A 13767-nucleotide genomic window follows, 5' to 3' on the forward strand; every position below is an offset into this window, starting at 1 on the left:
AAAAAGAAGACTGTATTCTTCATTAATAAATATGATGCATCATTTACATGCTACATTCACCTAATTCATGGCTGCAGAATTTGATGTAAAACATATGGGAAATATACAATGAGATACTGACAACTTCTTTTCATTCTTCCTCCAAGAAATCAAGAGTACAAGAAAAGACTACCACAAGGACTGCTACTGCCCCATTGCTGCTGCTCAGACCTCCAAGGTTACCTCCTCCCTGGTGCACCAGGCTCAGCAGGAACCAATGCTCTCTACTCCATGTTGTGCAAGAGCCTAAAAGGACAGGATTTTCCTGTATTTTTTAAACAGTTACATCCCAATGCTAATTTCTAGAACATGCTATGGGTTGGGTAGACAGCAAAAAGACAACAGGCTTGGAGTCATAAACCAATTTAAGAACAGAGTAAAAAGGGAGGAGATGAGAAAATCACTGTCTCAGCTGAATTCTCAGGCCTGTGCTAGATCTTCCCTTCAGAACAAGAAAGTACCATAAGCAAAATTAATAAATTAACAAAAATGTACAACTAGCAAACTGCAGGAACTAAAGCATCAGGAAAACTCCCAGAGATGCCACGGTCTGGGTCTGCTCACATGCTGCTTTCCCTGTCCTGGCCTCTAATAGCAAGGATGTGAAGGTGAATGCTTTGAGCAGCTCAGCTCAAAGAGCACAGAGGATTCCAAACCTCCAGAGCTGTTCAGTATGAGGCATCCTCAGAAACACCTCCTAAAAATGCTGCAGGACACCACTGCATGCTGCGTCTCCACGCATCACACCAGAAATGTTATGTGAGACATCAGAACATACGTAACACCTTAACCAGCCATTCCCATGCTTCAAATCATTTGCTTTGTTGTTCAGAATGAGCTCTCCATCAACAGGGAGTGTTTCTCCACCCAAAAACTGCATGGAAACTCCTGGAAGTGAGCAACTACAAAAAACTGTGTGTCAATTCAGCGAATCCCTCAATGATCCTGTCTGGTAACAGCAGCTATACAACAAGTTGTGCCTCTTGGGAAAAGCCAGGTTCAAGGGCAGCAAATCCAAGATTTCCTAATTTCACACCTAGTTTTAAATAAAGATTAGTTAACATGCTACATTCTTCAACTTAACCTCAAAATAAGGATACACTTTGTTTTGGTTTTGTTGTGATTTGTTTGTTTTAATTAGAAGGACCAAATTTGATGACAAGAAGGTCTTCTGTTAAATGGATTTGCAAGAAATAGTCTGCTCAATGTATATAATTGTACACATACTTTGAGGACAGAAGCTTGAGGCCAAGAAGATGTATTTTCTCCTCTCCATTTATGCAGTAGAATCACTCATGGCAAAATAAAGAGTCAAGTTTGTAACAGGGAGCATACGCATTATGAGTTCAACAAAGCACTTCAAAGTGATTAAATAATAATCCTTCCTAAACTCAAAATACGCCCAGTAATGCCACTTTGAAAAAAACAAAAGAAGAAAAGCACTGTGTTATGGAGCACTGTTGCTGAAATGGTAAGGAACAATTAAAAAGAAAAAGAAAAAACAACCATCATACATCCAAATGTTAAGAGGACCAAACACACCCTACAAGAACTACATGTCCTCTACAGGTCAGTAAGCTTTAAGTCAAAACTAAACATCAGTTATTTTAGTTGTTCATGAAGCAATTCTAAACAAATTCCCATTACCTTCAATATTCCATCCCTACTTAATAAATGTTGGGCATAAAGTTAATAGCAATCTGAGCAGTCATCACCTTGGCACTACACTTCTATGCTATCCTTTGGTGGTTTACACAAAGTAATTTTAGCCTCCCTGTGCATACCAAACAACTTTGCAAAGACAGCTGGGTGAAAAAAAAAAAAAAAAAAAAGGGAAACACAGCAGCAGTACTGTAAGCAAAAATCTGCTTGCTTGTGCCAACAAGAGGTGTCGAGGCAGGAGACCAAATAACTGCATTTTCAAGTGCAACTTCTGGACACCATCCTATGCAGCCCTGAGCTCCGCAGTGCTGTCACTGTTAGCTGCACTAACACCCTCTGTAAGGAAATCATGCTGGGAAAAAAGCAGCATACCTAGCAAGTAACTAGCTCTGTGGTGGCTTAGTTTGGAGACAAATCTACACCCTGCTCTGTTTCGCCATACAGCTAAGGGAGCATCCCAGCAGCTTTAAAAAGCAGGTGAGGTCAAAAAGCTCCTCCTGTCAGCCCTACGTTGTCTACAATTCAGGCAAATGTCAAGGCCAAAAACCTAGCATGAATAAGCTTTTATTTACCTCAACCAAAACCAAGATGAGCTGAACAGCAAAAGCAGTAGAACTGGGCAGCAAAAGGAAATCTGATTCAGGATCAGTAATTTAAAGAGACCCTCAAGACAAAGCAGAAACGAGAAAAATATTTCAATTGCAAGAGGCTGGAAATGACATCTTATAAATGCTTTGGAAAAAAAGCAAGAAGAACAAAAAAGCCACTACATTTATCACACAAGAAAGCAATATCAAAACACAGGTCACACATGACGTGCAACACGTATGTACTGCAACCCAGCCACACTGCCTGATTTTAGATACTACAACATCTTTAATGTAAGCATTTACATTTCACACACAGCACGGGGGGTGGCAGTGACATCCACTTGGAACAAATAAGGTAAGAAAGAAACTAACTGTTGAAAACTAAAGCCAATTTTGTATGGAATTTCAAAGTATCACAAGAAGAAAGTGGAAAGCAGATGTATATTTTGCCTCCCAAAGCTGTTTACTTTGTGCGCTCACCACTCAAATTTGTCCACGTATGTATAAGAATCAAGTAGATATTTCTGTCCTAGGGAAAAGAACTTTTTTTGACTCCCTATGATGTCAGAGGTTGCTTCTCAGTTGTCAGCTCTTCGAACACAGCCCCACATGGCTCCATATCCTCTGCAGAAAGGAATACCTCCCAGGTAATCTTGACTACCCCACCCCAGCTTCAGTAACTCAGGGACAGGAATTCTAGTGAAAACAGTCTTCGTTTTCAACGCATTAATACTGAGAATTGGACACCCCAGTTTCACTATGACAGATCTTGCTGACGGGGAAGGAGGGGGAATACCATCCATCCGTCTCCTTTTTGCAGAGCTACAGAACGCCCACACTGCTCCCCTGGTTTTTATCTGATGTTCAGACATCTCCCCGCGCAGCAGATGAGAGGTACCAATTATGCTATGAAACACTCTGTACCATTTTAATGTTTAAAATTTCTAAAATAAACCAACACCACACAACACCTACCAATTTCATTCGCACCAGTTGTTTGCCCTGCACCAATGGGGTAGGAGAAGGGCTGGTTCCAGCACACACTCACAGACATAAAACTCTTCTTCACATACTTAGGACTTCCATCCTTGAGGCAACAGAGCTCACAGGTTCTGCCTGTTCCTTATTTGCAGGTTAACTCTTCTCTGGTTCCCAGTACCTGGATGCTTTTATGCAACACAGCATCCCGTCACTGCAAGCATTACAGGCATCACACAGCCCTCAGTAAAGAAACCTATAAAACCAATATTCTTTTTTGTTCTTGGCATAGAACAGCATCGCAACACCCATCTCTTAGACATGAGATCAGAATACCTCCAGTACCAAGTGATCACAGCACACAGGACTGAAGCTGGGCAGGGGGTGGCACTGGGTGCAAGGAACCAGTGTGGGTTCGAGCTGCCCTGGTCTTGGAGCACTGCTGTAGATACATCAGCAGATTGTGCTGGGCTGCTGTGGGAAAGAATCCAGGGTTGATGGGACCAAACCAGCTGTGTGCATCTGCTACTGCTGTGTTATACTCCCCACCATATAATAAACAACTTGTTTTACTAGTTCCATTCCCCATTCTTAAAGTCTCCCCCTGCCTTAGGTAAGGGTCTGAAACACACAAACAGCTGCTCTGGAGCAAACTAGGACTGCAGGACATCAACAGACAGAAAGACAAGTACATATTGGTCAGCGAGCCACGGGAGCTCAGCTTTAGGTTTTCATAGGAATCAGAAAATGAAAGAGTTTCACAGTGAAGATTAGACATGAGCCTACTACAGACATAAGATGCTATGCGCTGCTGTTGGACCATTTTAGAAATAACATTAGAAATAAATCTGAAAAACACTGGGAAGAGCAGAACAACTGAAACTGAAAAATGGGTGCTCTGAACAAAACTTCACATTGACTCCTAGTGCCCACTGCTCTTCCAGACCATCAAACTTGCTTTCAGCACCAGCCAGCCCCAGCTCTGTCTTCCTGGCTTCTTTCTGCTGCCAGCACTGCTGGAAAAATCACAAGGAAAAAAGACAATAGCTAAGAGGTTACAGAGCGTGTGCTATCATCACAAGGGATTCTTCATGACACACTGCTGGGACTAGAAGAATTGCTCGCGAACCTCTAGCTTTGCAGCATAGAGCTGAGATGACACAGCATGATCCACATTCATGCTGAAAATTCTCACATTCTTCCCAATCCTTCCAAAAGTACATCACCAAACCAGCTGACCAAAACGTTACATGTCTTGCAAGCTTGTTCCGAAGCTCAACAAACAAAGCAGTCAATCCAGAGGTCATCTCATCAATGCATTTCCCCCACTCACACCAGAAATGCTGCTCAGGGTGCTGCCAGTCCAGCCCAGCATGCCCACAGCCCCAGCACACGCTGTCAGGGCACCTGGTGTAACTTAAGGAACCAAGTGTTCTGACTCAACAGATGCAGATTTTCCCACTAAGTAAAGTGGTCTTTTTTTTTTTTTTTTTTTTTTTTAGTTCCTAGTTTTGGGGTTCTTTAAACTCTTACCAGCTCTACAGCTAACGTGCTACGTACACCAGTATTAATGCATTACTCTCACTTCTGAACAGAACACACAACAGCTTAACTTAACCCTGCTGCAGATTTTTGTTTGCAGTTGAGTTAGACAACATCTATCGTATGGAGATGTCTAATGTTATATAGGCTGTTTTACATTTTCAAGAGTTTAAAAGCATCCCAAAAAACAAGGCTGAATCAACAACTGTCTTCAACTTTAAAAAGAAAGATGACAGAGTTCTGTAGAGTTGACTCAGTAGTCTATAATAACCTTTAACATTTCCTATGCTGCTTTCCTGGAATGTCCTCATAGGAGCCTATGAAAAGGAACACGGTAACCAGGTAAAACATGAGACTGGCCCTTTGGTTAAAAAAATAATAATCATAGAATGGCCTGGGTTGAAAAGGAGCACAATGCTCATCTGGTTCCAACCCCCTGCTATGTGCAGGTCACCAACCAGCAGACCAGGCTGCCCAGAGCCACATCCAGCCTGGCCTTGAATGCCTGCAGGGATGGGGCATCCACAACCACATTTTTCCTTGGTGCTTACTAAAACCTTCACTCTAGAAAAACACACTGCTTATACTTGCAATGGATTACTATACAATCATTTTTTAAAATTATTCTTCAATCGACAAGAAAAATGCAAAGATTACTTTTAATTACTCACGCTACATTTTGCTGTTGATGTTGGTAAAGACACAAGAATCACGCATTAAGCAGTATACTGCAAGAACATGGTTTATGAAGAAAGAAAAACTTCCAAGGCTAAATCAGGAGAGAATTTCTTAACTAACAGTCTGCATTTACAATTCACAAAAACAACAAACTCCTCCCGTGTTTGGTTGTTTTGTTTTATTTTTCCATTGTCTTGTTTGTTTTGTAGTTTAGGCCATTAAATAAAGCCAGGACTACAAGCATTCAAAATACAGGAAGAGGAGAACCACTGAAGGATGGAGACATCCAGAATTTTCTCAGAAGGCCCTCAGGGCACCGCCGTCCCCTCCGAAAGCACCCATCTTCCAGAAGGCCATAAGCTGCCTTCCAACTCACACAGTACAGAAATAGCTTTTCCCCCCCATTTGACTGCAACTATCTGGAGTATGAAAATGCCACAGGAGATAGCATTAAGATCTGTCTTACCCATAATAGGCTCAGAACATCACTCCTGCACCACTGCAGCAAGTCACTGCTTCCTCCTGGCAAGCTTTTCCAAAGAACCATGCAAGGACGAACACTGCCCCAGTGTCAGCAGCCTTAATTACCTTTTTCCATTGCTTCACTGTGTGACAATCAGCATTTAGCACTATTAGCTTTTCATGAAGGTTAAAAATAAATACTCATTTTTGAGATATCACAGAAGTATGTTCTGCCTATTCTTAGCTCCACCACCCAGCCAGGCTGCGAGGCCCAGCCCTTCACACAGAAACATAACCAAAAAATGAAAAGGCACACATGCAGAACCAGAAAGCAGCAGCAACAGGGAGCAGGCAACCAATAAATATTACACAGGATAGGAATCAGTATATCAGGACCTTCCTACTTGCAGAAGATCCCACTGTGAGAACACAACTGGGGAGATCCAATTTAACTGTTTGATTACACATTTTAAGCTTCTATTTTTAAAATAAAAGCAACCTTTGCACCGAGGATGAGTTAAGCCTCTTAGTGCAAACATATCTACTTTTGTCTAGTTTATCCTGGAGTCTTAAGGGCTTACATCTTTGAACGTGTCCAAGATCAAAGAAAGAACCAAATAAAAAGATGAAAAAATGAATTACTGCACTGGCTATGAACTACAGATACTGGTTTCCATTCCAATCCTTTGCCATCTCACCAACAGCATGGAGCAGCATCCTGCTCTGGGATGACAAGGTCTTACTTTACAAACTCCTGTTAAAACAGAATGGCTCAAAACGTTTCCTTTAAGAATTCACACAGCAGCACAGATTCTCCTTTCTCATAAGGACTGGTACCTTCTTTCAGTATGTAACTAACTTCCAAAACTAAGTGGCAGCCAAGCAGAGCTTTGCCTATCACATCCAAGCAGAAAAGATTTCTTCTATTTAAATTCACTTTCTTCCAAAACATGATCATCTTACATTACCTTCATTTTTTAACAAGAGAGCTTCATTTCAGTGTGTAGCAAACTATTTGTCTCTTTTAGAAGAATCACTCTGAATATTACTGCTTTTAAGAAAGGAAAAGGTACATTGCTAGGCAGAAAGCTCCTTACTTCAGTCCTTCTTGTCATACGGGTTCCTGTATGAGCACGTTGACTGCAAGTCACAAATAGAAGGCAGATAGCAAGGAGCAGTCACTCCATATAGGGAGAAGGAAAACCAGCATGTTTATGCATGTTTAGTAACACATCAGAGCTTTACTCTACTCAATATGACATTTCTGAAGAAAGGGAACGTGCTTTTTGGAAGTTGCTCTCTGCTGGAACCCACTCAGTACCTCTGTAAGCTAAGGGGAGCTACAGCACCTCACTGTGTCAGGCCAACTTACCAGCTGTTTTCAATAAAATTATTTTAATTTTTGTAGCAGTTCTTAAAATGCAAATCTATTACTTCTATCACCTTCAGCTTTTCTTGTTCAATTTGGTTAATTAAAAGCAAAACTGGGCCTCTGTGCATGCAGTGCACACTTCCTTCATTGAAAGATTCGAGTGATAAAGCAGTTAGACAGAAAAGTGAGGTAGGAACTGTTGGTGGGGGATTCTCAAACAGTATTAAGTGGATTCTGTTTTGTCCTCAAAATAACCAGACAACTGGGATTTGCCTGAATGCTCCTTAAATAACTGACTTTTGTTTGCTCCTCTTCTTAAATTAATTGTGCTTAAAACAGAGCAAGGGTGATCGTTGGTTTGGAGTTGCCAGTCATTCTGAAAGCCAGACCTGTAAGAACAGGCAAATTCCATGGCAAAAACCAAAGCAAGCAGAAGCTGCATAGCAAGGCTGGCTCTGCTCAGTATGTCACAGGCAGTGGAAAATGTTAGCATTGAGACAGATTAAACCTTGCTTTGAATGACTCAAAACACACAGGGAGGAACTGCTAGTAAGTAAAATAAGAATGGTTCTCTCTCTCTGGTAAATAAGCACAGAACACAGACTCCTGAAGCAGTTATCAATAGCACACCATGTAGCCTACCTGTATGTCATTCAATTCAGATCTAGATTCTGCAGTGTTTTTTTCTCCTCCCAAAACTCTTGGCTGGTAGTTCACTAAGCATACAGCATACATGGAGAGAAAGATAGGCCTCTCCCACCCACCTCAGCTTTCCTTCCCTCGTGTTTCTCCAGCTGCTAATCTGCTTTGCCCCAAAGCACTCTGCCTGCTGGTAAGCCTCCAGCTGCACTCCCAGTTGTTCACATTTCCTTTTCCAGACAAGTCAGACCACTGAGTACTTGCATTTGCAAAAAGTCACACTTTTTGTATAGAAAACCCATCAGTTCTTCAGAGTCACAGGGAACCACTGATCAACAAACCAACCTAAAACTAAGAAGAAAAGGCACGTCTAACAGAAGGTTTTCAAAGAGCAGTCATACAGTTAGGAATGTTGAGCCAGGTCTCAGACAAGCACAGAACACAGTCCTGGGCCCAGATTCTGGGAACCTATTTATAGCACAGTCTACAACTGTGCTGTACTGACAACTGACTCCTGAATTCACACACAGTGCAAACACAAATAATTTCAGATGCAGCAGAGTAAACGCAACTCAAGTTCTCCCAGCCCCCTGACTTGTTACCCAATCACTCAGAAGGTCGTATTACAAAGTCACGCAATAACCTAACACAAAAGCTGTAATTCTATGACTCTGTCATAAATAATATTCCTCAAGCACTGAGGAAAGGCCATATCAATACCAGCAGCCCAAGATAGCAGTCACTAGGGAACAGGGCACTGCAGTTACAAAGTCTGCATAAGACCAGCACTGTTTTTTTCTGGGACTGGAGCAGCATTCACAACCCCATGAGCAGACCACAAACAGCAGGATGGGAGGTTTAACAAAATCAGCACTGGGAAAACAAAGAGCTAAATCTTGCTTTCCTTTTCAAAACTCTTTTTAGGTAGAGATTTGAGTACATGACCCATTTACAAAGAAATTTTGGGAGATCGTGCTTTAAACTTCTTCCCTCTTTTCTGCATGGCTGGAAAACAGCAAAAGTCTGGGGGAAGGAGGGCAGGTGAGAGGACTTTTCCCATCTCTTCCCACAGTTCCAGCACTATTAATTCAGGAAAAGCTGAAGAAACTGTCCTAATATCTTGTCCATTTAAATCATTACATCTGCTCAAGTATAGAAAAAAAATTCATTTGCAGAAATGAAGTTTTAATGAAAAGCAACTGAGCAAATACAAAGCAGAAAAAGTCACAGAAGTCCATTACTGACACATCTGCAGTCTCTGACCTGCAGATTGTGGGATTTTAGGAAAGCAGAATTGTAAGTAACATGGCTGGACTGTTTTTCCTCCCTCCCCTACCTGGTATTCCATTATCAACCACTTTTTGCTCAAGAGGTGGGGTTGGTACATCCTGAATGAACACCAGTGTGAGGTTAAAGCATAGACAGGAAAGAGTAAGCTTCATCCAACAAGCCATTAATACAGCCTTCAAAACAAGGATGCGTTATATTCAAAAATCAGATATAATACATTTATCCCAGTCAGAAGGCCAAGGATGTCAAACACTGTCCCAGATAGCAACACTGTTTTTTTAAATCCACTTTTCTCACCCAATAAAACTAGAAACATACACGTGTACATTCCTTCAATACCTAAAATTAAGCACCAGCGTTTTGGTTGTAATGGACACCTGCCACCTGCAACTGGACATAAAGGAGTTATACTGTAGATACCATTTGCTCCCCAAGTGTGCTCAATACTCAACATAAGAACAGACGACCTGAGTGCAGTGCCACTAACACACCACTAGACTGGGGCAGACACACCTGACAGCATCCTATTTACAAATTTCCACCTAGAAAGTCTCTTACCTATAGCATAAACATAAGGCTGCAGTTCTTAATTGAAGTAACATTCTACCTTTCCCTTCTAGAGTGACTCACTGATCAGCAGAAGTTACAGACAGCCATCCTGCTGACCTGCAGAGGATGACATCTATGGATACGCACAGGTTTATACATTGCATATGCACAGCATGCTTTTAAAATATTTAAAAAATTGCCTTTAATTGCAGAGACTTTTGATAGCGAAGCAGCACTTGCAAATGACTGCAGGACAAATCAGCACCTACACATGATCACAGAATCAACCAAAGACCACAGAATGGTGGAAAGGGATGGTTCAGAACGCACCTTAAAGGTGACCCGGCTACAAGCCCCTGGCTGCCCCCCACCAGGTGGGGATGCCTGGGGTCCCATCCAGCCCAGCCTTGAGCACCTCCAGGGGCTACGCAACAAGCGAGAGCAAAGCAGCTCCAAAGGCATTTGCTCTGAGCGAAAGGTGCTTAAGAGATTCCCTCCCTCTCCACATTACTGTCTCTGCCATCCTGGGACACCTGTCCCTTCAGACACGTGCCACCCCAACGCTTCGCAGGGCCACACCACACACTGAGCAATCTCATTTCAGAGAACTGACTGGGAGGGCTCTGAGCAGTCCTGTGGCCCCTCTCACAACCACTGTCACATCTCAAAGCACTTCAGACCTTCCATGCCAAGGATAGTTCCAAACGCAGCACCTCACCGCACAAATTTTAGCACACCATTTGTAGCAGAAGCCTTCCATTTAGGCAAAATGCCACATGTACGATGTTCTTTCCCACCAAAAATGAACCAGCACTGCCGTTTTAAAATATTCAAAGGCTGCAGGTAAACAAGTTCTGAGCTACGCAAAACCAGTTCATCTCAATTAACCCAGAAGATTATTTCCTTCGGTTGTTTTACTGCTAAACTTAAGAACTATCTGTGAGATTACGATGCACACTAATCAAATTACATAAAGAAAAAAAGAGGATAAAGCGGTCGCAAAACCAGCCACCACTGCACGTACTTGGAAAGCAGACCTGCAAAATACATTCACTTGCCAACTCTGTTTTCTCTTCTTCTAAATCAACAGAGCTAATGAAACGCCATCTACAGCAGCTTTAGGAAAGAAACTAAGCTTTGCTTCTTTTAGAAATGCTTTTTAGGATGTCCAAACATACAGAACCTGGGCCAGACTGAAGTTTTCCTCAAGTAACTCTTGCTAGAACTACAGAGGGGCACCACAAACACAGGTAAAGGACCTGAGAACGTGCCTTCAGCTGGGAGCAGTATGGTGGTGCTGCTGTTAAGATCTCTCTGCTGAATGAGAGACAGGACGGCAGCCAAACCATAGCAATTTCTGGGGTGCTGTGATGTGGTCGTGTAAGGAATGGAGAAAGCAATCTATTAACTATGGTAAGCACTGATTTATTGGATTGGCAGCCTGTTCAGGGAATGATGCTTTAAGGCTGGGGTCCAATCTGAAGGTCAGCATACTAAAAAGAAACATAATCTAAAAAAGTCAGGCATTTGCATAAGAACTGAAAGGTGCCTTTTTTTTCTCAGCTATTCACTGTATTAGAAACATTATCTAATCGGACAACAGTTATCACACAGTCCTGTCTGTTTCAGCCATTATTACTAGAACTGGGCACAGAGATGTTCATTAGTGCCTTATTTTAAGCATAAGGATTTTCTTTTTTCAGATCTGAGCATAGCATGAGATAATAATCTGCCACATTATCACACAGCTCTCCAACCAGAAGGGTCACTTTTAATAAATAACCATCTGTGGAAAGGTTCCTCCCTCAATCTTATGGTCATGCTTTAAAACACTTGACACAAAAGTAGGACAGAACCTTTACCTCAGGAAATTCAGTTCCCTGGGTCTGTATGACACTTGGTGCTCGTGCCCACTTGATGTTTGCATCCACTCACAAACTGGGATCAGGAAAAAGATGTGAGCCTTGTGTCTTTTAAAGAGATTAAAGATATAAAGCCACTCGCCAGGCCAGGCCAAGGTGTGTTGGTAAATCTGAATTTTTTTACAGCAGAAAACTAATGATTCCTAGTCACAGAAATATGATTATTTCTGTTCCCTCTTCTAAAAAAAGGGGCAAGATGTAGAAGTAATGTAGTGTAAAGAAGTAAAAATAACATAATAAACGAGCCACAATAAAAGCTTTCCGTTTCCTGGTGAAGTTTAGCAGTGAAAGGAATTGTGAGCTAAGTTCCTTCATTAAAGGGCAGGGGCACAATCGTCATCAAACGCTGCCTTTTTCACGACTTTTCCTCGGGAAGCTCCGGCCGGGGAAGCAGGCAGGAGCCCACCGCAAGTTTGCACAGCGCTTCCTCTGGCCTTTGCGGCAATTCCTGCGTGCCCGCCGCTCCGTTTGCGGTAACCACGGCCCCGACGGGGGGCTGCGCAGGAGAATTCCACCCCTGCCACGGCAGAGACCCTTTCCGCAGCACGCTTTGAGCGCTCGAGATGCGAGTTTGATGCTTTCCACCGAACGGCCTCACCGCCGTTTTCCCTCCGGCCGTGACCTCGTGGCGCAGCACAGCCCGCCGCGCGGCAGGCCCGGCACGCGGCCCCTCCCGCTCCGTCCCCGCGGCCGCAGCCAGGCGGGAGGAGGCGGCACCGCCGCGCGCGGCCCCGCGCTGACCGAGGCCGCTGCCGGGGCCGCCCGCGTGCCGCGCTCGGGGCTGCGCGGCGGCGCCGTGCGGCGCGGCCCCGCGGGAGCCACCGCCTTACGGGGGGCGGGCGGGCAACGGCCGGGGAGGCGGAGCGCGGCGGGGCGGTGAATCACGCCGGCGTACGTCTCCTCCCCCCTCCTCCATCTCAGCAGCGCCCTCAGCCTCTCTCCTCCATACAAAAGCAAAATGTCCGCCATCTTCACCAGCCGCTGCCGCCGCCGCCGGGTCGGCCGGGGCCGCGCCGCGCCGCCTCCACGCGACGGGCGGCTCCGCGGCGGCGCCGGGGCGGCGGCGCGGGGCGGCGGGGAGGGGGGCTCGGTTACCTTGATGCAGTAGGGCGGCTCGTCGAAGGTAACCAGCATGTACCTGTCGCCGCGGCTGGCCGGGTCCCGGGCCCGCAGCTGCGGAGAGAGCGGAGAGAAACGGCGTGAGCGGGCGGACGGGGCGGACGAGGGCGGCGGCGCCCGGCCCCGCACTCACCTTCATGAAGATCTCCACGGCGCCCTTGGCGACGTCCAGGTAGCTGGTGCCTAGATACGCCCGCTGGTTCATGGAGGCGGACGTGTCTATGAGGAAGAGGAGGATCGGCATGGTCCAGGCAGAGCGCCGGCCCGCCGGGCACCCTGCGGGGAGGAGGGAGCGGGCAGCGGCTCACCGCCCCCGGCCGCCGCCTGTCCGCCCGCCCGCCCCGGCTCCGCTCGGTCCGGCTGCGGCGCGTTACTGAGCTGCTGTGTTCGCCGAGACTCAACTTCTCTTCCCTGAGGTTCCACCAGCACCATGTGATCAGCGCGCACGCCATTGGCTGCGAATTATACCCACATTTGCATATTCATGAGGAGGGAGGCGGGGTGAGGAGGGAGGTGCCAGAGGAACCCTGCGCGCGCGCACACCTGTCAGCCCGCCCCGCCCCTCTGCGGGGTTCCCCGCCCCTCGCCCCAGGGGCTGCCCCGCCCGGCCCGGCCCGACGGCGGGGGGAGCTCCGGGCAGCGGCTCGGCGCCTCACGGGCCGCTCTCGGCTCCGGCCCCGCGGCGCCAACCCCGAGGCGCCCATCGCTCTCCCGGGCCGAGCCGCCGCCCCACACCTGCTCACCGCGGCCTACCCTTGCGGCCTGAGCAGGCGCGGAGCGCAGCGGTGGGGCCAATCGCCCGTGACAGAACCGCGGTGCTCCCGACCGCTGGAGGTTTCACTTAAGCACTAAATCCTCAGCCCTTCCATTCGCTGGTTTCTGCTCAGGCAACAGTTGTCTTCCGGAGTCCCAAAGCGAGGCGGGA

At 45.8% G+C, this 13767-nt stretch overlaps 1 protein-coding gene across 5 annotated transcripts in view; it reads right to left on the reverse strand.

Annotated features, from left to right (window-relative positions):
- Positions 1-13297, reverse strand: part of LOC116229635 (integrator complex subunit 6-like) — a 33126-nt gene extending 19829 nt beyond the window's left edge. For 2 of the 5 annotated variants that reach the window (XR_004167051.2, XR_004167050.2), the window contains exons 1-2: positions 12976-13150; positions 12819-12896 (exon numbers count right to left, since the gene is read on the reverse strand). Coding sequence is in view for 3 of the 5 variants with exons in the window: in XM_090150332.1 (XP_090006458.1) it covers positions 12819-12896; positions 12976-13115; positions 13162-13294 (351 nt within the window). In the remaining 2 variants the exon portion in view is untranslated. Of the gene's footprint in view, positions 1-12818; positions 12897-12975 lie in introns of all 5 variants that reach the window. The other 3 variants (XM_031594242.2, XM_031594241.2, XM_090150332.1) reach the window with 2 other exon arrangements.
- Positions 13298-13767: the final 470 nt, after the last annotated feature.

Source organism: Phasianus colchicus, chromosome 14 (assembly GCF_987193195.1).
Source record: "Phasianus colchicus chromosome 14, bPhaCol1.hap1.1, whole genome shotgun sequence".
In the NCBI taxonomy this organism is placed as follows: Eukaryota; Metazoa; Chordata; class Aves; order Galliformes; family Phasianidae; genus Phasianus; species Phasianus colchicus.